This window comes from Moesziomyces antarcticus, assembly GCF_000747765.1.
Source record: "Moesziomyces antarcticus DNA, scaffold: scaffold_v10007, strain JCM 10317, whole genome shotgun sequence".
NCBI lineage: Eukaryota > Fungi > Basidiomycota > Ustilaginomycetes > Ustilaginales > Ustilaginaceae > Moesziomyces > Moesziomyces antarcticus.
This window is the reverse complement of record NW_014639003.1, coordinates 708,998-731,470: the sequence shown is the minus strand read 5'-3', so window position 1 is coordinate 731,470 and position 22,473 is coordinate 708,998. Positions and strand designations below refer to the sequence as shown.

Genomic DNA, 22,473 nt, shown 5'->3' with positions numbered 1-22,473 from the left:
TCTTCTGACCCTACTCTGCCATATCTGTTCTGCACTCCCTGCAACTTTGCATGCACGCATTCCTTGTGATTTCACACATCTGTGCACCATTGGATGCCCCAGAATTCAAAAAAAGTTCTCCGACCCTACCCTGACCCTACCCTCCGACCCTACTTTGGCCAAAAAAAAACGCCCCATTTTCTTAATGAACAAGCGTAGGGTCACTTAATGACTATTGCTATACGCATCTTGTACTATCATATTATGCATAGAAAGTGGCATGTTTGACAGTTGCCCCTACCCGGGGTTTGCCTTGTAACCCTAACCCTAACCCTTGATGCTCCTAGTGGGCATACACAGCCTCCTCTCCAACCTCATGTTGCACTCAACAAGGTCAAACTTTGATGGCTCGGAAAATTGCAATAAGTGGTAGAATCTACCAATCTTTGTAACTAATATACATCTTTGGCTACTGCTTGAGGTTCCCAGCACACAAAAAGGGGGTATGATTTTCGACCGGCCGGCAGATAGTCATATAAACCCCTCCATTCGATTTTGGTGTCGAATTTCGAGTCGAATTTCACGTCGATTTTCTTTCGAGGCTGCACATGACAGCGGATGAAAGTGCGGGGAAAGCCGCGCGGACCCTGAGACGAGGTCCGCAACAAGCAAGCTCATCAGACTGCGCATCAAACGCACGAAGCAACCCCATCATTCCACCACGACTCGCGTAGCCAACGCGACAGCAAACGCCTCTGCAATGAGCAGTAGCGTGCGCTACGATGGACAGTCCCGGTGGCAGTGCCTCGTTGGTCCAAGAAGACGGCAGTCGCAAGAAGCCGCACCGTGCGCGAGTGGCATGCACACGGTGTAGATCGCAAAAGCTGCGGTGTGATGGCCTCATCCCATGCTCTCGCTGCATCCGTGCCAACGTGCCATGCGCCGATCCTCTCGAACGCACGCGGCGGCGTCTCTCTTCACGCGATGAGCATGCACATACCCTCCTTCGACTAAGCTCGGCAACAGCTCAGACCAAGCCTGCCCATGGACAGATCTCACCGGTTCCAGAGTCGAACGGCCGGGAAGTGCCCATCGATCCACGCTTTGTGCGGCGGCTGCAAGCAGATCTAAAGGGTGTCGTCAGTCGCTTGGAAGCGGTCGAAGCGAGAGTGGGCATTGCGTTCAATGCAGATCCGCTCTCAGCTGGTGGGGATCATGATCAGCCACCTTTGCGGTCCGCAGCCATGCACGAGAGCGTCAGAGCGCCGTTTACCGACATGATGGAGAAGGGCGCCGACGAGTCCAACCTGCCGTCGCGCGGCTCGAGTCCTGAACTTGTACAGCCATACCAAAGCGCAACGGTGAATGGCAATGATCCACGACAGCCCGCCGACTCGGGCATTGAAGATCGTTCGGAACTCGACACCGTGCGAATCGAGCTTGCTCGTGTTCAGCGCGCCTCGGAGAAGGCACCCGCATCAGCGTATCTGGCAGCGGATCTACGGGCAGCGGACCCGATATCGAGAGGCTTGATCAGCAACGACCTTGCAGCATGGCTTCTCGATTGGTTTCTGGAGCACTGTCATCCTTTCCTCCCCGTCCTGGACGCCGGGGCCAGCAACAAGATTGCTCGGATGCGAGAAGAATCTCCCTTTTTGCTCACGGTGATCCTTGCGATCGGTCTGCGATTCGACGCTCTGCGCACCTGCCGCCTCGCCGAAGCAGGCGGCACGACCGGATTATCGGACAGTCTCACCCAGATGACGGAAGTTCTGCTGGGACAGACGCTGCTGCGATCCCGCTTCCGTCTAAGCGATGTTCAGGCAGTTCTGTTTCTCCATGCCTGGGGCTTACGTCCCATCGGTCAAGGCTCGGACCCGTGGATTCTGTCCGGCCATGCCTTTCGACTGGCCAAGCGCCTTGGCGTCGAGAAGACGGTCACTTCTTCGCACAGTTTCGGAAGGGACTTCCTTTCCTCGCGGCGGACCTGGCTGCTGTTGTGCGCCTCGGATTGCTTCCCCTCGCTTGGATTCGGCCGCCCGTTCTCGCCCAAGGAGAACTTGGATCTTTGCGCCCACATCATTGCGAGTCTGAAACAGGACCACCTTTTCAAAGGCATCGACATTGGACCCGACGCTTTCGTGGCTGCGCAGGGCGAGCTTGCCCAGATCTCGCGGAGGTTGCTGGATTGGGTTGCGGATGCCTCGTCTCAGCTCAATTTCCGCAGCAACAAGACGCATGAGGCGGACGATAGTTCATGGATCGATGTAGACTCGATATGGACGCGGTACCAGGAACTCAGCCAAAGCCTTCAGATGTGCGAAGCACAGTGGGACGAGGGCCTGCAATCGCCCGTCGCTAACGCCAGTGCTGCTCTGTACCGATGGCATGTACGCCTGTGCCTGCCAAGTTTCGCCTTACGCCTCAACGACATAGCGGATCGCACCTCTATCGCAAGATCACGGGCTCAAGACCTCGTCAGCGGGCGGGAGACAGGCTCGAAAGCTTCGCGATTCCGCTCCATCTACCATCAAGCCATTTTGCGATCTTCGGAAGCCATTGTCCGGCTGCACGCGCAAGATGAAGAGGGAATGCTGACCTACGTGCCCGACTATCTGGTGATGGCGTTGGCGCAAGCATGTTCGGCTCGAATCGGACTTCTTGAGAGCGGACTCGGTCCCGACAAATCGCAAAGGCGGAGAGCCGCTGGCGGTGAGCGCGGCACAGGAAGGCAAACAGGAGGAGAGAAGCGGGAAACGGAGCTTGTTGCTTCTGCCCTGGCCTCCTTGGATAGACTGGCAACGCAAGGTGTGTCGTTGGCTCGGTATCTGTCGGCCAAGGTGGTTGACGCAGCCAAGAAGGCTCGATTGGCCATCCCTCAACGGAGCGACTTCCGGCATCGGAAGGCCGCTGCCACTGAAGTCGAAGCGACAAAGCCTGCGAAGCGGCCGAGAAGGAATGCGCGACCTTGCGCGGGGGAGCGAGGTGCCGATTCGGGATCGGTCAACAATGCGATCATCAACGACGGGCCCAGCTGGGCAGCGGCAGGCGAGACATCGGGTCAACACATGGACCCGTACATCAGTCCGGCGGCGAGCAGTCTGCAGGACCTTTTGGAGGTCCGGTGGCCCGAGGCGGACGACTTGGACCTCTGGTTCGACGCTGACGATCCTCTGCGACTTTTGTTTGGCGAAAACGCCGACCTGCTTGCTCCGGGAGCGTTTGATCTCAACATGGATCTGGTTGCATCCGATTCATGAAATGCAGCACAAAACACATTGCATCACGCATGTCTGCTAGTCGGGACTGTGTCAGAAGAGAGGCTCTCGATTGCAAGTACTGGTCCATCTTAAGAGGCATCGAGGCGAGTAACTGTGATGATGACGACGCGCGAGAGTGCAGTGACGGAGAGAGCTATGTTGATTTGGCAAGCTCTTGCTCGACTTGCATGAGACGATGGAAGGCGGTGACTGCTTGCTGCACGGTTTCCTTGGGCGATGGCTGCAGGGGTGCGCGCGGAAGGCCGCCATACCCGTGGAAAGAGTCTACGAGTGCCTTGTGCATGGGTACGCCACCTTTACCGAGCTCCCACTCTGCGAGCGAGACGATGTGCTGAAGCTCGGTAGCTTCTGGATGACGACCTTGATCGAAGAGGCGTTGGAGCTGAACGACGGCTCTAGGTGCAATGTTTCCCATGCCGGTAATGGTGCCGTGTGCGCCTACCGCCAAGGCGCCGATCAAGTAGTCGCTTGCGCCGCCGAGGACAAAAAAGTGGACGCCATCGCCGGCGGCTGCAGGCAAGGCGCAGTTCCTGGCCATCTTGCCGATGTCGTGATCGGTGTGCTTAACGCCGCGGATACGGGGATGGTGCGAGAGCTTGCGGGTGACATCGGAGCTCAGGTTGATGCCGGAGCAGACGCCGGGATAGGAGTAGATGAGGATGGGGATGGGCGAGGAATCGGCGATGGCCGTGTAGAAGTCGAGCGCTGCAGGAGCGCCAAGCTGGTTGGGGTAGTACGAAGAGGGAAGGACCAAAGCGTGGGAGGCACCAGCACTTGCCATTGCCGCGAGGCTTGCGCGGGCAGTGACGACCGAGTGGCCACCTGCTCCGGCGATGAGGGGCATGTCAGAGCATCCGCAAGCATTCATGGCTTTCCGTGTCGAGCGAACGAGCTGTTGGGGGACGGCACAGCGAGGAACTGAACAGACTCAGTATGCAGATCACGTCTGTGTGCAGCTTGCGACGAATAGACTCACGGTGACCTTCTCGTCGTCGGTGAGCGAGACCGCCTCGCCGGTGGATCCGAGAGCTACGATGCCTGCAACGCCGCTGGTGGCGACGTAGGCGATGTGCTTTTCGAAAGCCTCGAGGTCGAGGACGGCTCCATGCTCGCCCGTGAAAAAGGTGAGGACGGGAACGTAGATTCCCCTCTTGAGCGTCTTGGTTTCGGGCAGCGCCTCGACGCTAGAAACAACTTCCAAAGCGACCATGGTTGAGGGAGTGCGGCGAGCCGAGTTGCCTTTGATGATCCTGTCAATGGTAATGATTGAAAGTTGGACAGCGGACGAGATCCGCAGACGTCTGGAGTGATTATAAAGGGTGCGATCGTGTGTGACGGTCGCATGGAACGAGTCGGATAGAAGGACCGTGGCTTGGTGAGCATCGGTCCGAGCCGACAAGGCGCGCGCCGGCACAGGATGTCATGTGGCACAGTGGCCATGATGGCAGAGCACGGTCTGTGGACCCTGGAAATGTGGGAGAGAGCGTCGACTCAGCGAGGGAGTGGCAAGTGGGGCGTCAACGGCGAATTGCTCGGCCCGGTCGAGTGTCGGTAGAATCGGAACAGACCGAACGACTGCCATCGGTTCGAACCGATTTTCGGCCTTGCGTTCGGCCCCTCCCGATGCTCTGTGGCGTGGCGAATTCGGTTCCTTCCGAAGCCATCCCAGTTGGCCGACGGAGCGGGAAAGCGGCGCGGCGAGCGGCTACGCAGCGACACCCACGCCAAACCCCACGCCGAAACCCCACGTTTGGAGGCCCGTCGGACCCCACGACGGACCCCGCGTTGCTCGTGCATGTCAATACCCCGCAATGCTCGGAAGCGTCGCTCATCGACATAACTCCATCTAGCCAACTGTGCTCACATGATGTCTGACGGTACCTTACAGGACACACCCATCCTTTGAAGCACATGCAGACCATTTCGGGCACCTGAGCTGCCAACCTCCTTTGCCACGAGAACGCTCGCCGTGTCGCCCCCTCTCGCTGTATAAATCCAGCTGGTCCCAGACGCTGTCTTGCATCCCTGCCCTTCTTCCCCAAAAGAAAGCTCACTGGACCATTTGGCAGCACGGGATCACCTCACTGTGTGCGTCGCTCCCCTGTCTCTCCCCAAGGCCACTTGCATCGTGACAAAAGTTACTACCTCGGTCACCATGCGGAACTTTTTCAGACAACACGACACCTCGCCCTACCCGGCTCCTCCCGAGGTCTACAACAAGAGGATCTGGATCATGATGCTCTCGGCGTCCATGAGCGCGGGCATGTTCGGGTACGACTCGAGCTTCTTGGGCGGCACCCTCTCTTTGCCATCTTTTAAGCATACCTTTGGCCTCTCCGACTCGCTCGGTGCCTTGAAGCTCGCAGCCCTCTCGAGCCACATCGTTTCCACCTTCCAGGCTGGCTGCTTCTTCGGGTCCCTTTCCACTTATCCCCTCGTGGAGCGCTTCGGCATGCGCTACTGCTTCTTCCTCGCATCCTTCCTCTTTGTCCTCGGTTCCATCCTCCAGACCGTCAGCACCGGTCAGCTCGCCATGATCTACGCCGGCAGGGCGCTCACCGGCCTCGCCATCGGCAACGCCTACCTGCTCGGCCCGGCATACGTGTCGCTCAACTCGCCTCCCGCGATCCGCGGAAAGATGGTTGGCCTCCTCGAGTGCGTCTACCAGGCCTTCCAAGTCACTGGCTTCTGGATCAACTATGGCGTCAACAAGCACGTCAGCCCCCACTCCAACACCCAGTGGAGGATCCCCGTCGCATTCCAAATCCTGCCAGGCACCCTGCTCGCCGTACTCATGTTCTTCCAGCCCGAAGCTCCACGCTGGCTCATCAACAAGGGTCGAGAAGAGGAGGGCATCCGCAACCTCTGCTACCTTCGCAATCTGCCCCAAGATCATCCCTACATCCAATTTGAGATTCAGCAGATCAAGGACCAGATCCAATCCGAGCATGCCACAGGTCACAAGGACTCGTTCGCCAGCAAGCTCGGCGAGGCGTTCGGCGCCAACAACCGCTCGAGACTCTTGCTCGGCTTCGCCGTCATGCTCCTTCAGAACTTTTCGGGCATCAACGCTTTGAACTACTACAGCGCCACGCTCATCCGCAACGTCGGCTTCAAGGGAACCTCGGTCTCGCTCCTAGCCACAGGCGTGTATGGATTGGAAAAGGCCTTTGTCACGCTCATCTTCATGTCCTTCTTCGTAGATACGCTTGGCAGGAGAAAGGCGCTGCTCATCGGATCTCTCGGCGCCGCATCGGGCATGCTCTATCTCGGCATCTACACAAACGTCTCCCACAGCTTCACCAAGACGCCTCCGCGCGATGCAGGCTCCTCCATGGCCCTTGCCGCCATCTACTGGTACACGTTCTGGTACGCCATGTCGTGGAACGGAATCCCATTCATGTTCTGCGCAGAAGTCTTCCCCGCAAGGATCCGCATGCTCTGCATGACGATGACCACCTGCATGCAGTGGTTGGCGCAGTTCATCATTGTCTACTCGCTCCCCTACATGGTCGTCAGCATCAAAGGCTACGTCTTCATCTTCTTTGCGGCCTGGACCACCTTCTCCTTCTTCTTTACACTCTTCCTCATGCCAGAGACCAAGGGTGTGCAACTCGAAGACATGGACATCCTCTTCAACATCAAGGGTACCGCCTTCCGCAAGGACCGCGAATTCAAACGCGTCGTAGCCGAGAGGGCCCAAGATACGCTCAACGGCCAAACGGCGGACGTGCAGGCGTTTCACGTCGCGACTAAGGACCAAGACGTAGAGTCCAACGCTTCCCTGCAGGACAAGCACGATGCCGGGCATTTTGGTGCTTCGCTCTCTACACGCGATGCCTAGGTTACCGTCGAGTCGAGTGTTCGTCAACGACTCCAGATGTAGAACTGATATCCATTCTGCCGCTAGTCATGGGAACGTTCGTCTGCTTTCATTGTTTCGACCTGCGTGGAAGCGAAGATGCGAATTCTCATATGAGCTTACCGAGCTGAAAGCGATCTGCCACAAGGGCGATTCTGCACTGCGCTTCCTTGCACCGCTCCTTCAGCCGTGGGCAAAGTGATGCGAGCCATCGAGGTAGGGCGACCGCTGCGGAGGTTCCATGCTGTCTCGCATCTTGCCCATTGTTTGTTTGTATGCCTGTCCGGCTGGTGCAGAGGTTTCATCTCGAGCAGAGGGTCATCGCGCCGAGAGCATCGCAGGCGGGAGGGGGTTCTAGGAACGCTAAAATCATTGTGTCTCACTGCACGTAAGGCTCGGCAATTCGCTTTCCCGACCGGAATCCCGTCGTAAAGTCTTGCACGCATGCAATACAACAACAGATTAGATCTGTCTGTAATGCTGCCACGCAGCTTCGCAAACAAACGCCCCGCCTAACCAATTTGTTCCACAAGTACATTCTCTCGGCTCCCCGTCAAGCCCTCTACAGTAAGTCGAGTACTGCAAGCTTCAGTATCCGGTCTCAGGGTCTGTCGGCTACAGTAGCATGATGCTCTCCCGGTCGGTTAGCCCAAGCGAAGCCTTGCTCCTGAGTTTTCTTCCCAACTGCATGCATGTCTCAGATGCAAATCGCTGCGCACCCGTCCAGCCCATGTTCTGGACACTCATCTCGTATAGAGCTCTGCCTGCCGCTCACAAGGCTCTGACACCCCCAGTACCTTGAATCTATGAAGCCCGTTCGCTTTTGTTCTGTCCGCGGCGAGGCACTCGGCTGCTCATCGGAACACCGCGTGATACCACCATCCTCGATCCGAATTTCCGGGCCTGCATGCAATCTCTGGATCTGCGTACGGCCGCCCTATCGGATGAACGAAGCACTCACGGACTGGACTCGTAGGGCAAGGCTATCATGCGAGCGCCGACGGAATGGCGGAACAGCCCTCTCCCCACGCTGGCTGAAATTGTCCCTCTGCGTTTATGCTCTAAGGCACATTCATGCTCTTCCGCCTGGTTCTGGGCTCTAGCGATGCTCCTTGACAGGACCGGTGCGCACTGGCGGGCAGCAATCGTCCCTCTCGACATCCGGTCGCCAAAGACCACATAAGTATGAGCAGACTTGATTTCGAGGTCGCAATCCCTTCCCATCGATTGGTTCGTTCTCCACCAGCCTCGTCCCTCCACACTACCTTGCAAATCGACAGCCGCACGTCCAATGCGGCCGTTTTCAGCCACATCTCGCGCTATGAGTGCGTACCTTGGCGCGTGTGCGCTGATCGCTACGTTTGCCAGTAAGGTCGTCGCAGTACCTGCACCTGCAGTCGGAGTTGCGCCCGCAAATGGCCAGCCTGTCACAGGCGGCTGCCCCAGCGGCGAGCAGTCGTACGTCTTCAACAACGTCGTCTACAGCATCTGCCCGAACACCGACTTCAACGTCGACAACATCCTCGACACCAAGGCTGCCTCTCCTCAGGCATGCGCCGAAACTTGCAACAAGACCCCGAACTGCAAGTACGTCGTGTACGAGCCCAACGGCGGCTGCCACGTGAAAGCTTCGTCGGCGAATCCCAACTGGAAGGTCAGCAACTATTACTCGACCATCACGGCCGTATATCAGGTGCAGCAAGGTCAGCAGATCACCGGAAGCTGCCCCTTCAACCAGACCACCCTTCTCGGCAAGAACAATGCCGTTTGGGGCATCTGCCCTCAGTCCGACTATAACGTTGACAATGCCAACACCATCAAGGCCGCAAGCCAAGCCGCCTGTGCCGATGCATGCACAAGTACGCAGGGTTGCAAGTACACCGTTTGGGAGCCCACTGGATATTGTCATCTCAAGGTTCAGACCAACAACCCGAACTGGAAGGCCGACAACTACTACACAACCATGGCCTCGCTCTACACCCTGAACAACGGCCAGCAGCTTACCAACGGCTGTTTGGGTGGTCAGAAGCAGGTGACAACGTCGAATGGCGCCACCTTCACCGTGTGCCCCTGGGCCGACTTCAATGTGGACAATGTAGCCAACAAGCAAGTCTACGATGACAAGAGCTGCGCCGAATACTGCTCTCAGACGCAAGGATGCAAGTACGCTGTGTACGAACCGCCTACCGGCGCGTGCTTCCTCAAAGGCTCCCCGGCCTCTCCGAACATGAAACAGAGCAACTACTACACTGCTGTCTACGCCAGCAGCGCTTCCACCGGGGGCTCCTCTGGATCCGGTGGCTCGGGAGGCAATCCCAACTACCAGCCAACCAACGGCGCTGCGATTACTGGCAACTGCCCTAACGCTGGCTCCACCTACACTTCGAAGAACAACGTGGCGTTCAACGTATGCCCGCAGTCTGACTACCACGTCAACAATTTGCAGTGGGTGGCTCAGCCAGACAGGAACTCGTGCATCGAGTGGTGTAGTCAGACCGCTGGCTGCTTTTACGGTGTATGGGACCCTGCTGCCAAGATGTGCAACTCGAAAGGCGCTCCTTACCAGCCTACCTGGCAGCAGAATGGCGCATACGACTCTTTCGTCATGACCGATGCTTCCTACTCTGCTCCGAACACTGTAGCCAAGAATGGCCTGTGGAGCAAGGTCATCTCGCTCGACCTCATCCCTGTAGCGGCGTACATGATCCCAGCTTACCCCGTGGTCAGCAAGTTCTTCGCTTTCGCCTCCTGGAGCGGATACACCTTTGGCGGTGCCGCACAGCACCAGACCGCGTACATGAGCTGGGACCTCAATGCCAACACGCAGACCGAGTTCGTCGTTGCCAACACCCAGCACGACCAATTCTGCCCAGGTCTCAACGCCCTGGCTGACGGTCGCCTGAACATCAATGGAGGAAACACCGACCAGGCTACCACCATGTACGATCCTTTTGCCAACACCTTCACCCGTTCTGGTAACATGACCAGGGGACGTGGCTACCAGAGCTCGGTCACGCTCTCCGATGGAAGGGGTTTCACGATCGGTGGCTCGTTCACTGGAGGTATCGGAGGCACGGAAGTCCCCCTCAAAGATGGCGAGGTCTACGATCCTGCTTCCAACACCTGGTCTGCGCTTACCGGTGCCAAAGTCAGCAACATGCTCACAACCTACGACAATGGAGGTCCCTGGCGTACCGATAATCACGCTTGGCTGTATTCCTGGACGGGCGGCTCTGTGCTGCAAGCCGGACCGAGCAAGCAGATGAACTGGTACAGCACCTCGGGGCAAGGCGGCGTGCGAGGCGCCGGTACGCGCAACGCTAACAATGACCAGATGTGCGGTGTGACTGTCATGTATGACAACGGTGTCATCTTCTCCGCCGGTGGCTCGCAGAGCTACAGTGACAGCGATGGGCTCACAGCTACGCACAAGATCACGATCAAGGGCGTCAACACCGCGCCTGCCGTCCAGACGCTGCCCAACATGAACTACGGAAGGATGTACGCCAATGCGGTGGTTCTTCCGAACGGCAAGGTGTTCATCGTTGGCGGTCAGACGTATGGTAAGGGCTTCCAAGACACGGACAGCGTCATGCAGGCAGAAATCTGGGATCCTGCCACCAACGCCTACACTCTGGTTGCGCCGATTGCGGTGCCGCGCAACTATCACTCGACGTTGCTGCTAATGCCCGACGGACGCGTGATGAGCGGCGGCGGTGGCCTGTGCTACGTGGGTGGCAACTGCCAAGGCGGCAATCATCCCGACATGCAGTTCTACAGTCCTTCGTACCTGTTTGACGCCAGCGGCAATGCTGCTGCTCGCCCTCAGATCACCAAGCTCGCGTCGAGCCAGCAGAACGGTAACCAGATCCGTGTCAACCCGGGCGGCACGCTCACCGTGACGCTCAACAGCGCTTCCGGTCTCAGCCACGTGCTGATTCGAATGGGATCGTCCACGCACTCGGTCAACACTGATCAACGCCGCATCCCTCTGACCGTGAAATCGACTTCGGGCAACACTGTCACGCTCCGCCTACCCAACGACAATGGCGTTGTCACACCTGGATTCTGGTACTACTTTGCCGTTGCTTCGAGCGGTGCCCACAGCATTGGCCAAACGGTCAATGTCCTCAAGGTCTAGCTTCTTTGGACTCTGGCATCGCGATCCTCGCCTGCCTTCCTCTAATTTGCTTCTGCTTCTATCAGATTGTTGGATCTTTTGTAGATGTTTGACGTTGGTCCTTTCTGAAGGACGCTCCAAACTCCTCGACAAATGCCAATCTTTCTTCTTGTCTCCACGCTTCAGGCCTGTGAAATATGGCGGTCTCCAGCTCAATACGAGCTGGCGCTTAAAGCCGGCGGCGCAAGGGCGATGATGCGAACTGGACAGACTCGCGTTTCGCACTGGGCCGCTCAACCTTCCGCGCCAAGGTTAACCCCGCACTCACAGTGCGGGAGGAATCGTAGAGGGCGTGGATTCACAAAAAATTGGAAACAGAGATTCCTATAATAAATTGGCAACGGCAAAATCTGGCATGGAAATCAATGGCATGTGATCAACATTGCATGACGCAGGCGGAGAGTGGATGGATGCCGAGTGACAGCCTCCCCTCCCCAAAGTCACTGATGTATGCCCGCAATATGCGGCAAATCACCGACAGCTGAATGACAAAGAAGGCCACTGGCGACTAGTTGTTGATCTTCTTGAAGTGGAAATAGGCAGGGAAGCCGATGACGAGCTGGGTGAGCGTCCACTTGACCGAGGTCACCAGGTCGGCGCCGCGGTAGAGCGTGTAGAGGAGCATGGCACCGGCTTCGGCGACGTGGATGCGAGCGATGAGGTGCGCCCACTTGTCCAGGTTGGCCGTGCCGCCAAAGATGTTGGCAAAGTTGGGGTTCTCGCGCCCAAAGTACCAGGCAGCGATGGCCACCGCGCTCACGACGGCAGGTCGCTGAGGAAGAGAGTATCGAACCTGGTGGACGGAGTTCGCAAGGAGACAGCGAATGGTATCAGGATCTTGACCAACCTCATATGTCAACTCAGCTTTCATAGCTGCGGCAGCTCGGCACTTACAGGAAGAGACATCGTGGTTGAGATCGTGATAGGACGACGAGGGTGAGAGAGATGATGGTAGTTGCTGGAATGGATGGCTGTGACAGAGCATCGAAGGCGGGGGTCTCGTGATCCGCACAGGCTCCAGGCTCGAGCGGGTGCCACCCCGGCTACCCCGGTCACATCATCTGCCCGAAGTGCTGAATCGCTTTGAGTGCACGTCATCGCGGAGCCTCCACATCCGGAAGCACGGTTACCACCCAGAATCGCGTCCAAAAGCACACTCCGCAGGGTTGACAGATTTCTGACTTTGGCGGGGACCCTGCATGACACAATTGATCGACACGCGTTGGGCATGAATGGTCACCATCACGGGCGAGCGAGTGTGGGTCATGACAGATTCAGATTTTAGCAGCCAAACTCGGACCATCTGGGCCGTCACACAATGCGGATAGAGAAGGAAAGAGATAGATGCAGATTAGACCGTGAGGGAACGAGGGAACAAACAAAGCCATTGCGATAAAAAGGAACGATGGGCGTCGACGACGTCGAGGCGGATGCTGGCTTTCATAGCCGGAGTTGGTTGAGCCAGGTAGGCGTACAGCTGATGATGGCCTTAAGCGGCAACACGAAGCTTCTTGAAGCCAAGCTTGCCACCCGCGCCACCCGCAGCAGCACCACCGAACTCGCCACCGCCACCAAACTTGCCGCCAGCACCGCCAGCTGCGCCTCCGCCGAACTTGCCACCAGCGCCGCCCGCTGCACCTCCACCGAACTTGCCACCAGCACCACCCAAGACTCCTCCGCCGATCTTGCCGACAGCATCACCCACCACTCCTCCACCGATCTTGCCGCCAGCGCCGCCGGCTGCACCTCCACCGAACTTGCCGGTAGCACCACCCGCGGCGCCACCACCGACCTTGCCGCCGGCGTCTGCAGAGCCGCGACCTCCGGTCTTACCGCCAGCACCGCCAGCTGCACCACCGCCAAAGTGTCCGCCGGCATCTGCAGCGCCAGAGGCACCGTAGTATCCGCCAGCACCAGCGGAGCCAGAGCCACCAGCGTGACCACTAGCGCCAGCGTGGCCAGAGCCACCGGCGGAGCCAGATCCGCCAGCGTGACCGCCAGCACCAGCGTGGCCAGAGCCACCAGCACCAGCGTGAGCGCCAGCACCAGCATGAGCGCCAGCACCAGCGTGAGCGCCAGCGCCAGCAGCACCAGAACCACCAACATGACCGCCAGCACCAGCTTGGCCAGAACCACCAGCGTGTCCGCCAGCGCCAGCAGCGCCAGAGCCAGAGGCACCCCAGTATCCGCCAGCACCAGCAGCGCCAGAGCCACCAACATGACCGCCAGCACCAGCTCCAGCAGCGCCAGAGCCGCCGAAGTATCCGCCAGCGCCAGCGGCACCAGAGCCACGAACGTGACCGCCAGCGCCGCCAGAGCCGCCAGCGTGACCTTCAGCACCTGCAGCGCCAGAGCCACCGAAGTGAGCACCAGCAGCCGCAGCGCCAGCACCACCAGCGTGACCGCTTGCGCCAAAGCCATCGTCGCCGACGTTGCCAGGAGCCTTGCGTCGGACGAGCTTGCCTTCAGCGTGGGCGCTTGTCTTGCCCGAGAAGGCCGCAGCGCAGCCAGTGAGATCGGCATTGAACTTGGCCACAAGTTGCGTGGCCTCCTCCTTCTCGTGCGCAGGTGTGATGCGCAGCAGATGCTCGCCAAGGCTGTTCGTCGCGGTCTTGAACTCCCTGATGCTGGCTTCAGCACGGCCTTCAACGCCGAGCTTCTTGAACTCGCCCTTGAGCGCAACCATGCGCGTCGTGACGGCGCGCACCTTGAGCTCGGTCTTGGCAAGGAAGGTGAACATCTCCTTGGCATCAGCGTCGGTCGGCTTCTCCTTGAGCTCGCCAACGCTCGTGCTGCAAGCCTTGATCTTGGAGGTGAGATCCTGCGAAGCCTCGCGGATGGCAAGCGCACTGAAGTAGCTCAGGCTCTCGACGTGCAGGTGCTGGTTGAGACCGTCCACCGAAGTGTCCATCGCCTTGATCTCGCCCTTGAGCTCGGCAACAGTCGAGGCCGAGGCCAGCGCAGCGAAGGCCACGAGAGCAGCAAAGGTAGAGGCGGCGAACTTCATCGTGAGGCTCGAGTAGAGAGAGTTTAGAATAGATAGACTGGGAGGGAAGAGATCGGTAGAGATATAGAGAGAGTGGTTGAGATGTATTAGAGAGGCGTATGAGAGAGATGTATGAGGAGAGTTGGATGGATGCAAACCGTCTTTCTGGTCTCGTTGGACCCATGCTATATATCGCTTCTCGTCGACATCGGCTTGTCTGGATCGTACAGTGTCAGCTTCGAAACGCTGCCTCTTGCTACTTGGTGCATTCCGTTACCCAGCTAGCCCCTGTGTGCACCGTATGCCCTAAGACGTGCCGGTATGGTGGACAGCACCGAGCACGAATGAAGCGGTTGCAGCCATCGCGCCCGGACCGCAGCTCACGGCGCAAGGTCGGGCGCGATCGAGGGGTTTGGGCGAGCAGCGATGGATGGCGAAAGAGCCCTCGAACGCTACACCTTGGCAACAGCAGCGAACCCCGGCTCATCGAAGCTAGTGCGAAAAGTAGAGGTTCAACCGTGCATATCACTTGGCCGATGGAAGCAGACGCTCAAGCGAGAGGTCCAAGCACGCCGGAGATGGTGCTGATGCGGTAGGTCTAGTTTAGCCGACTGTCATTAGATTCAAGGGACCGAGTGCGGGGCAGAGACCAACTCGGATGAGATCGCTGGGACTGAGCCCATCGATCGGCTTTTGCTGCGAGCACGGCCCGCGCGGTTGGACTGCAACGCCGTCGACGGCCGGATCGTCGATACTCGCCGAAATGACCCCTGCCTCGCGCTCGTGTGATGAAGACGGTGGCTCGAGCCTCCTCCGAGCCGCATTTCATTGCTCGGCGCCTTCCTTCTGGGGTCTGAGAATCTCTGCATTTCGCTAAACACACCGCATCGCATTGTGGCGAAATGCTGCGATTCGTGACCAATGCATGGCTCGATCGCGCACGATCAGAGGCTCTGAATAGCTCGGATCCTCTCGGCCATGACTTTCCTGCCCGTCGATGTTGACTCAAGCGGTGCGACCAGTTCCCAAGCGTGAGGGAGCCCCTTGTAGACTTGCAGATCCACTTGCACCCCCGCCTGGTGCAGTCGTCGGGCGAAGTCGAGATCCTCTAGCAGGAAAATGTCTAGCTGGCCGACATCCATGTACGTATCCGGAAGATTCGAGAGATCTTCCACTCGAGCGGGCGCAGCGTATCGAACGAGTTGGGCGACTTGATCCGTTCCCGCTACTCCTTTTCCAAGAAGAGCCGACCATCCTGTCACATTGGACTCGTATGTCCACAAAGCGAATGGAACGACCCTCTCGTCTGGCACGAGGTTGCGATCATCCAGCATCGGGTAGATGAGGATCTGCTTCTGCAGTGGCGGCGAAAACTGCCTGTCGCGAGCCTGAAGCGCCACGCCTGCAGCGATTCCGCCTCCAGCCGAGTCACCAAAGAGACCAATGCGCTTGTTGTCGATGCCCAAGGATGCGGCATTGGTGGAGAGCCATTGCAGAGCGTCGAACGAATCGTTTACGATGCCGTCCAGGTTATGCTCGGGCGCCAGTCGATAGTCTACCGAGAAAAAGTCGACTCCGCTTGCGTCCGAAAGGCCGCCGATGATGCCCGTATCCACGTAGATCTGCGCGGAGCCCGAGATCATGCCGCCGCCGTGGATGTGGAGCACGGCGGCGCCGTTCTCCTTCCTCTGCTTGGGCGAAACCTGGATGACATCGATCTCGGCATCGTCCCTCGTTTTGATCTTGTGCGTCTTGACAGTCACGTCATGCTTGGGCATCATTTGCCCGGCTTGCTGGAGGACTGCATCGAAGCCTTGCCGTCTGGACTCGACATCGTGGACGGCGGGCTTTGGCAATTGTGAAAACGCAGCCAAGACAGGTCCCGCTGCTTGCAGGAACTCTGGGTCGAGCTCAAAAGAATGCGAAGATGGCATGATGCGGCGGAAGGGAGACAAAATGGTATTGTGCGTCGAAATGCGGGATGCTGATATTGTTGGGTCGCAAGGACAGGCAGGATGAGCAGGTCAAGAGTCGCTCCACGTCTCGAAAGCGGCTCACTCCATCGTCGGCGTCGGGCCGGGCTGCCTGGTCCGTGCTCGTTACCGTAACTGCTCGCTAAGGCTCGGATGATTTTCCCCCGCATGAATCCCCGCAGCCTTGCGTTGCGTCCCCGCAAGCACGCCCGGCAAACTATTCTTCGACTCAGAAGCGTCTCGAGCCTGCGGCAGGATCTAGCACCATGTTTGTCGCCTTGCCCTTGCGCTCGGTATCGGAGCCTGCCTGAGCCGATGTTGATTCGAGCCGGAGTGCCTCGACTGCTTCGGCTGCGGTGTAACTGCGCCACCCAAAGTCCTCCACCATGCGGGTCAGCAACCAGGCCAGCTCGACCTTGGTTAGGCACCCGACCAGGTCCCGCTTGAGGTCCTCTGCATCCACACGATCGCGTAAGTACACGAGCTCGTCGGAGCTGAACGCGGAGGATGACTCTCGAATCTTGTCTTCTGCCTCGGTCGTCGCTCTGAAGTGCTTCCGGATGTCGCGCTGGATAGACTCATCCTTGGTCGCGGACGACGCGCTCAGCGATGCAAGGAAGACGAGATCGGTGTGCTGATGTGCTGTCAGACTGAGCTCGCGAGGTGTACCGACTAGACTGTCCAGGGCCACGCTCTGTGCGGATGCTCTCTCGCCAGCTCCTCCGTTGGCAGATGGAGTGAACCAGAACTGATGGAACCGGACAAACTTTGGAGGCGCGCTTTCCTTGTCAGTCGCTGACGACAACGGTTCCAGAGCGCCGCGATTGTTGTTGCCCATGTCAGTGTACCACATCTTTGCGTTGCGAAAGTCGCCTTCGAGCTTGTGCAGGATGGCGTGGAGCCAGTCTAGATAGCGACTTCCTCCTTGCGCCTTGCGCACCAGGAAGTGAGCGGAATACAGATCCCCCTGCAAAGAGCGGATAAGAGACAATCCGCACTTTAGTCACTCTTAAAGTTCCCCTTCCGCGACCGAGCGGAGCCGGTGGTGCTCACATTGATCAGATGCAGACACGCTTCGATTGCAGGGTGAAAGGCAGCGTCCGCGATCAGAGGTTGTAAGTCTGCGTGATTGGGTCGTTTGTGCGGAACAGCTTCCGCAGGTAGGCCAGGAATGTCGTTCAAGAGTCGAGGCAGCCATCCCGGTGCGCTACCTCGAGAGCGAGCTCCATCACTTTGAAGTTGCGAAATTAGCCGCTGCAGAATGCGGTCCATGTCGAATGCGAAGTCTAAAGTCTAGATCAAGTTTGAGCCGGTGACGAGCGGCGGATAGAGATCAACAGCGCTCAGAGGTAGATGGTTGCTCTTTGCGAAGCGAAGCCCTTCGCCGAGAAGATGATCAAGAGAGAGCCTGACTCAGAGACACTTTGGATGACGTGCAGTGCGGGCCGCGAGGCTTGCAGATCGCAAGTGGAGCAGGAGGTCGCTGACGTGACACGCGGCGTTGTGCTAGCAAATTGGGTCCTGCCACTCTTTGACAGCCGAGGCGAGCTCCGCACGAACAAGCTTTCCAGTCAGATGTGTGGAAATCAAACCCTTTCTTGTGACAATGACGAGAGAGCTTTACAGGAGAGCGTGCAGAGATACACTGTACAGAGGTCGAATCCGCGCGTGCGGGTCTAACTGTGAGAAGGCCGTTCATGACCTCAGACCTTCTTCTCGCTGCTGCCGGACGACTGGCGGTCGAAGGCGGGCGCAGCTGAAGCGCCGTTCTCGAGGACGTGGATCGCGTTGGTGTTTTCCGCGGCAGTCTCGTCGACGTAAACCTGCTTCTCGACCTCGTAGTTGGACTCGCGGATGCCGAGGATGACGATGAGGGCAAAGGGGAATGAGAAGAGCATGAGGCCGAACACGGCACCGATCTCGTTGATGTAAGGCACCAGAGTAGCGTCCATGGCGAAAGCGACGGCGGCTCCGGCGGACTGGACCGCCTTGTACATGCCAGCGTATCGTGCGAGCTCGAAGGGGTCGTTAGTGATGGCACCCATGATCCAGTAGGCGAGACCCTGGTAGAAGGCATCGCCAATGTCGTAGAGCACAAAGATCGAGATGGGCTCCGAGAAGTCCGAGTCGTGGTGGTTGATCTTCTTGGGCCATTGAGTGGCTCGGGTGATGGGAAGCTGGTACTTGATGCCCCAGCTGTAGGCAATGATGGTGAAGATGGCGGTGAGCGACAGGCCAAAGATGCCGCGGTTCCTTCGCGACATGGGCAGCTTGTCGAGCAGCACGCCGAGAAGAAGCGCGCCGATGATCTGTCCTGCCGATTTGACCACACCATTGACCGAACGAGCAGACGAGTCGAACACCTTGAAGGCGATCGAGCCCTGTTGATTGCAATGTACAGCAACCGACGTCAGCTGGGCTCGCGTTGGGCGTGGGGCTGTCAACGGAGGTACTCACCTGGTAAGGGTAGAAGAAGTTGCTCGCAAACATCATGGGGATGAGGAGGAGAATCTCGCGGCGCTTGAGAGTGCTGAAGAGGGCGCGGATTTCCTGGCGCGCAGTGTTGGACTTTTCAACCTTCACAAGAGTGCCGTCTAGAGGGTTGTGAAGTTGGTGGGAGAATAGCTGTCAGCAGTCTGTCTCGTCGCAGTGTGTGCTTGATGAGAGGGTCGATTTGAGACTTACCAGTGCGGACGACTCGGTTGGGAGGGAGGAGAGTCCACGTGAGTGCGACACCGACCATGATGATGGCGAAGAAGGCGATGTAAGTGGTGGTCTTGACGGCGTCGAGGCCGCCCTGCTTGAGGTTGATGCCGAGAGCGATGAGGCCGCCCATGAGGGAGCCGCTGTTGAAGATGGCCCAGAAGATACTGAAGGAGCGACCCTTCTCGGCTTCAAGGGGGTAGGAGAGCATGATGCAACCCTGGGCGGTCCAGAGCAGTGCGGCACACATTCCGAGCACTGCACCTGAGAGCACCAGGAACCAGTCTTGAGCCTTCTCCTGGTAGACCCAGAGCGCGGCGAGATAGAGGGCGTATCCAAGACTGCCAACGAAGAGGGTGATGCGTGGACCAAAGACATTGTTGAAAGAACCGGATACCAGACCGGTCAGGGCGAAGAGGGCATAGAGAACGGCGTTGGTGATGTTGGAGAGAGTGATGGACTGAGTACCGCCGGCTCCCAAATTTGATACGGCACTGAACATGCCTACCGTCGCAAAGCAGACGAAAGAGACCAGGATGACCTGGCAGAGAGGCGAAGTATATCGCCAGGAGGAGGAGACCTTCATGGTGGGCCACTATCCAAGCGATGTTAGCGCGGTATGGATTTGTGAGGTTGGAATTGGCGCGGTTCGAGTGGGAAGAGGGTATGTGGAGGGCGAGAAGAGTAGCACGGGGGACGATCGAGAAGTGGGTCAAGTACAGGGGGTAGATATACGAGCGAAGAGGCGAGGGCGAGAAGGTGGATGAGGAGGACCCTGGCGAGGGAGGACAAGCCTTAAGCGCAGGCGCGTGGCATCGGCGTTGCATGGGCATTGATTGTCATTGGGCAGATGTAGCTACTGTAGTACATTGAGGGAGAAGGCCAAGCGTGGGTGCTCGGTGGTCGGGGCAGTCGAGTTGACCGGTCCGTTTGTGCATGAGGGAAGAGGGATCGCGATAAGTTGTTAGCGAGGTTATCTTCGGTGCATGGACGCGGGTGTCGAGCATTGCCAAGGTAGGAGGGCTGTGGGCGCTGCAATGCAAGTGGGATGGAAGTGCGGGGAAGCATGGCGTGGGGGAATGGGGCGATACAGCCGAGTGGTACAACGTATGATTGATTGCGAGGATGTGCGGTGCATTTGTGGACACGGTCGGCGAATGCTCGAAAAAAAAAACAGCGCGTCGTCGGTCCGACGTCGGCGCGACGCCATTTTGAGAACGGTGGTTTAAGGATCTGAACGGCGCCAAGGCTATCTGAGCGGAGCGGGCGGATGTGTAGCATGGCGACGTCTCATGACCAATCTGCCGGCACTCTCGCCGCTTTTTGATGCTCCGACAAGCGCTTTGAGTCCTATCGCGACCGGTCACTCCCTGGATGCTTGTGATGATGCTTTGTGCTTCATGAGACGATACGAGGAGATCTCAAACAGCGAATGCGAAGATCCAAGCGACTCGGCGTCGGTGTGGGCACCCAAGATAGGCGAGGCGAGAGCTCGGACATGAAACGGCGAGCACCGATCAGGCACCAACGGCAACAACGGCACTGGCGCACATGGCTCTCGCCTATCCTGCTGCATGAGGATGCCGATTGGAGAGTGCGGACCGAACAGCCGACCTGCAAAGGCCATGAATCTCTGTTCCTGCTTGTCCTCTGCAGCTCTGGTGCGAGATGGGGTGTTTAGATTGCTTGCTCCTGATAACGCAGCGAGTGAGCATGACGCTTGATAGCGAGTGTCGCGCCGGGTCGACGCTGTTACATCGACCTTTCTGCGTAACAAAAAAAAAGAAAAATCGCACGCTGTTGGTGCGGCATGGTCTGCATGGCGCGCACAAAAAAAAAAGCACAGCGGCGGCGCTTCACCGTTGCGCACTGCACCGCACCGTCCACGACCAAATTCGAAAGAAGGTTGGTCCTCATCGTCATCGTTGCCGCATCCGCCACTGTCAATCCGGCCCGCTTTCTGCAATTATCGAATCTTTTGCCACGAGGCACTCGTCAAGAGGACTTACACGATGGCGCGAACCCAACACTTTGCCGTGCAGGCCAAGATGCCCATCTACTCGGTGGGGTTTGTGCAGGACAACATCATCGTCTACTCGGGTGGAGGAGGTGCCGGTCGCTCGGGCGTCACCAATGCCGTCGTAGCTGCGCGCATCGATCTGGCATCGCAGTCCATCGACAAGCTCGACGAGTGCAGCCTCTCCAGGGACGAGGATGCGCCCATGGCCATGGCGATCAACACGGCCAAGTCGCAGCTGGTGTGCGGCATCAACAGCACCGCGGATCAGGTCAAGAGCGGCTCCAACCAGCCCATCCGCATCTTTGACTACGCCATCTCGCCACAGGCTGAGAGCGCATCCAGCTCGCAGTCGGAAAAGCCGTCGACAAGCGCAAAAGTGCAGCTGAGCTTGGCGAGCGCATCGTCGTCGCTGCACATCCAGGATCCGGAAGAGTACGTCAAAGTGGTGAGCTTCAGCCCCGATGGGCGCATGCTCGCCGTCGCCAGCACCGACGGCCAGGTCTCGCTGCACAGATATCCGTCGCTCTCGCCAGTGTGGAACGACGTGCGCGAGCCCAGCTCATCGGCCATCGCCGCCGCCGAAGCCAAGGATACCTCGATCTCGCTCGCATCGCGCGACTTTGACAAGGCCGAGATCTACGACGCCGACTTTTCGCACTCCAACACGCACCTGGTGCTCACCTCGTCGTCCAAGCTCGTTGTCTATGCCACCGACCCTTTTGCGGATCCCGATTCAGACGCAGCTTCGACCAACGGCGACGCGGCGTCGGCTCCTGCCGAGGGATATGCGCAGACGATCCAGACCATCAAGAATCCGGCGCTGGGCGGAAAGGGTCCGTGCTCCTTCCGTGCCGCGCGCTTTGGTCGCGGCGAGGCGAGCAAGGAGAAGCTGTTCACAGTTGTCAATGCCGCGCCCGCAGGTGGCAAAGGACCCAAGGCCAAGATCCGCAAGAGCTTTGTCACCGCGTGGGATGCGGATACCTGGGACCTCATCGAGACGCGCCATGTATCGGATCGACCCGTGACGGTATTCGACGTGTCTGCGGACGGCAAGTTTCTGGCGTATGGATCGTCGGATCTGTCGGTGGGCGTGTTGGATGCAAAGACGTTGCGGCCGGTGCTCAAGATCCTGCACGCGCACGACTTCCCACCCACGTGCCTCAAGTTCAACCCGGCCTCCAACGTGCTCGTCTCGGCGAGCGCGGATAACACGCTGCGCATCATCCCCATCCCCGCCAAGGCGCTGCTCGAGTCGGCTGCACGCTCCAGCGGCGCACTCGCTTTCATCGCCGAAACGCGCATGGGCTTCTACACCACCATCTTCCTCTCGCTCCTCGTCGCCGCCCTTGCGCTCTGGTTCCAGCGACAGTACCTGCTCAACTGAGCCCCACCGCTGTCAACGTCGAATCCAAATGCACTTTCTAGATCCGCTTGAAAGCACCTTTCCAAAAGCCACGAGTCCCAGGTTGGATGGTAGCTAAGAATACAA

General features: G+C 58.4%; 9 protein-coding genes across 9 annotated transcripts; 4 read left to right on the top strand and 5 right to left on the bottom strand.

Annotated features, from left to right (window-relative positions):
- Positions 1-761: 761 nt before the first annotated feature.
- PAN0_007d3371 (c6 finger domain protein) lies at positions 762-3,239 on the top strand (the record flags this gene model as incomplete). Its single annotated transcript, XM_014801455.1, has 1 exon — positions 762-3,239. The coding sequence occupies one exon, from the start codon at positions 762-764 to the stop codon at positions 3,237-3,239; it is 2,478 nt and encodes an 825-aa protein (XP_014656941.1).
- A 154-nt stretch (positions 3,240-3,393) lies between these two features.
- Positions 3,394-4,643, bottom strand: PAN0_007c3370 (dihydrodipicolinate synthase; the record flags this gene model as incomplete). Its single annotated transcript, XM_014801454.1, has 3 exons — positions 3,394-4,152; positions 4,237-4,510; positions 4,627-4,643. The coding sequence occupies 3 exons, from the start codon at positions 4,641-4,643 to the stop codon at positions 3,394-3,396; spliced, it is 1,050 nt and encodes a 349-aa protein (XP_014656940.1).
- Positions 4,644-5,415: 772 nt separating this feature from the next.
- Positions 5,416-7,104, top strand: PAN0_007d3369 (MFS quinate transporter QutD; the record flags this gene model as incomplete). The annotated part of the gene is made up of 1 exon (XM_014801453.1): positions 5,416-7,104. One exon carries the CDS (start codon positions 5,416-5,418, stop codon positions 7,102-7,104), a length of 1,689 nt encoding a protein of 562 aa, XP_014656939.1.
- Positions 7,105-8,413: 1,309 nt separating this feature from the next.
- PAN0_007d3368 (galactose oxidase precursor) lies at positions 8,414-11,263 on the top strand (the record flags this gene model as incomplete). The annotated part of the gene is made up of 1 exon (XM_014801452.1): positions 8,414-11,263. One exon carries the CDS (start codon positions 8,414-8,416, stop codon positions 11,261-11,263), a length of 2,850 nt encoding a protein of 949 aa, XP_014656938.1.
- A 547-nt stretch (positions 11,264-11,810) lies between these two features.
- PAN0_007c3367 (uncharacterized protein) lies at positions 11,811-12,208 on the bottom strand (the record flags this gene model as incomplete). Its single annotated transcript, XM_014801451.1, has 2 exons — positions 11,811-12,095; positions 12,197-12,208. The coding sequence occupies 2 exons, from the start codon at positions 12,206-12,208 to the stop codon at positions 11,811-11,813; spliced, it is 297 nt and encodes a 98-aa protein (XP_014656937.1).
- Positions 12,209-12,791: 583 nt separating this feature from the next.
- On the bottom strand, positions 12,792-14,309 carry PAN0_007c3366 (uncharacterized protein; the record flags this gene model as incomplete). Its single annotated transcript, XM_014801450.1, has 1 exon — positions 12,792-14,309. The coding sequence occupies one exon, from the start codon at positions 14,307-14,309 to the stop codon at positions 12,792-12,794; it is 1,518 nt and encodes a 505-aa protein (XP_014656936.1).
- Positions 14,310-15,232: 923 nt separating this feature from the next.
- On the bottom strand, positions 15,233-16,222 carry PAN0_007c3365 (alpha/beta-hydrolase; the record flags this gene model as incomplete). The annotated part of the gene is made up of 1 exon (XM_014801449.1): positions 15,233-16,222. The coding sequence occupies one exon, from the start codon at positions 16,220-16,222 to the stop codon at positions 15,233-15,235; it is 990 nt and encodes a 329-aa protein (XP_014656935.1).
- A 268-nt stretch (positions 16,223-16,490) lies between these two features.
- On the bottom strand, positions 16,491-19,550 carry PAN0_007c3364 (MFS general substrate transporter; the record flags this gene model as incomplete). Its single annotated transcript, XM_014801448.1, has 5 exons — positions 16,491-17,228; positions 17,315-17,515; positions 17,971-18,642; positions 18,719-18,855; positions 18,947-19,550. The coding sequence occupies 5 exons, from the start codon at positions 19,548-19,550 to the stop codon at positions 16,491-16,493; spliced, it is 2,352 nt and encodes a 783-aa protein (XP_014656934.1).
- Positions 19,551-20,976: 1,426 nt separating this feature from the next.
- PAN0_007d3363 (WD40 repeat-like protein) lies at positions 20,977-22,368 on the top strand (the record flags this gene model as incomplete). Its single annotated transcript, XM_014801447.1, has 1 exon — positions 20,977-22,368. One exon carries the CDS (start codon positions 20,977-20,979, stop codon positions 22,366-22,368), a length of 1,392 nt encoding a protein of 463 aa, XP_014656933.1.
- Positions 22,369-22,473: the final 105 nt, after the last annotated feature.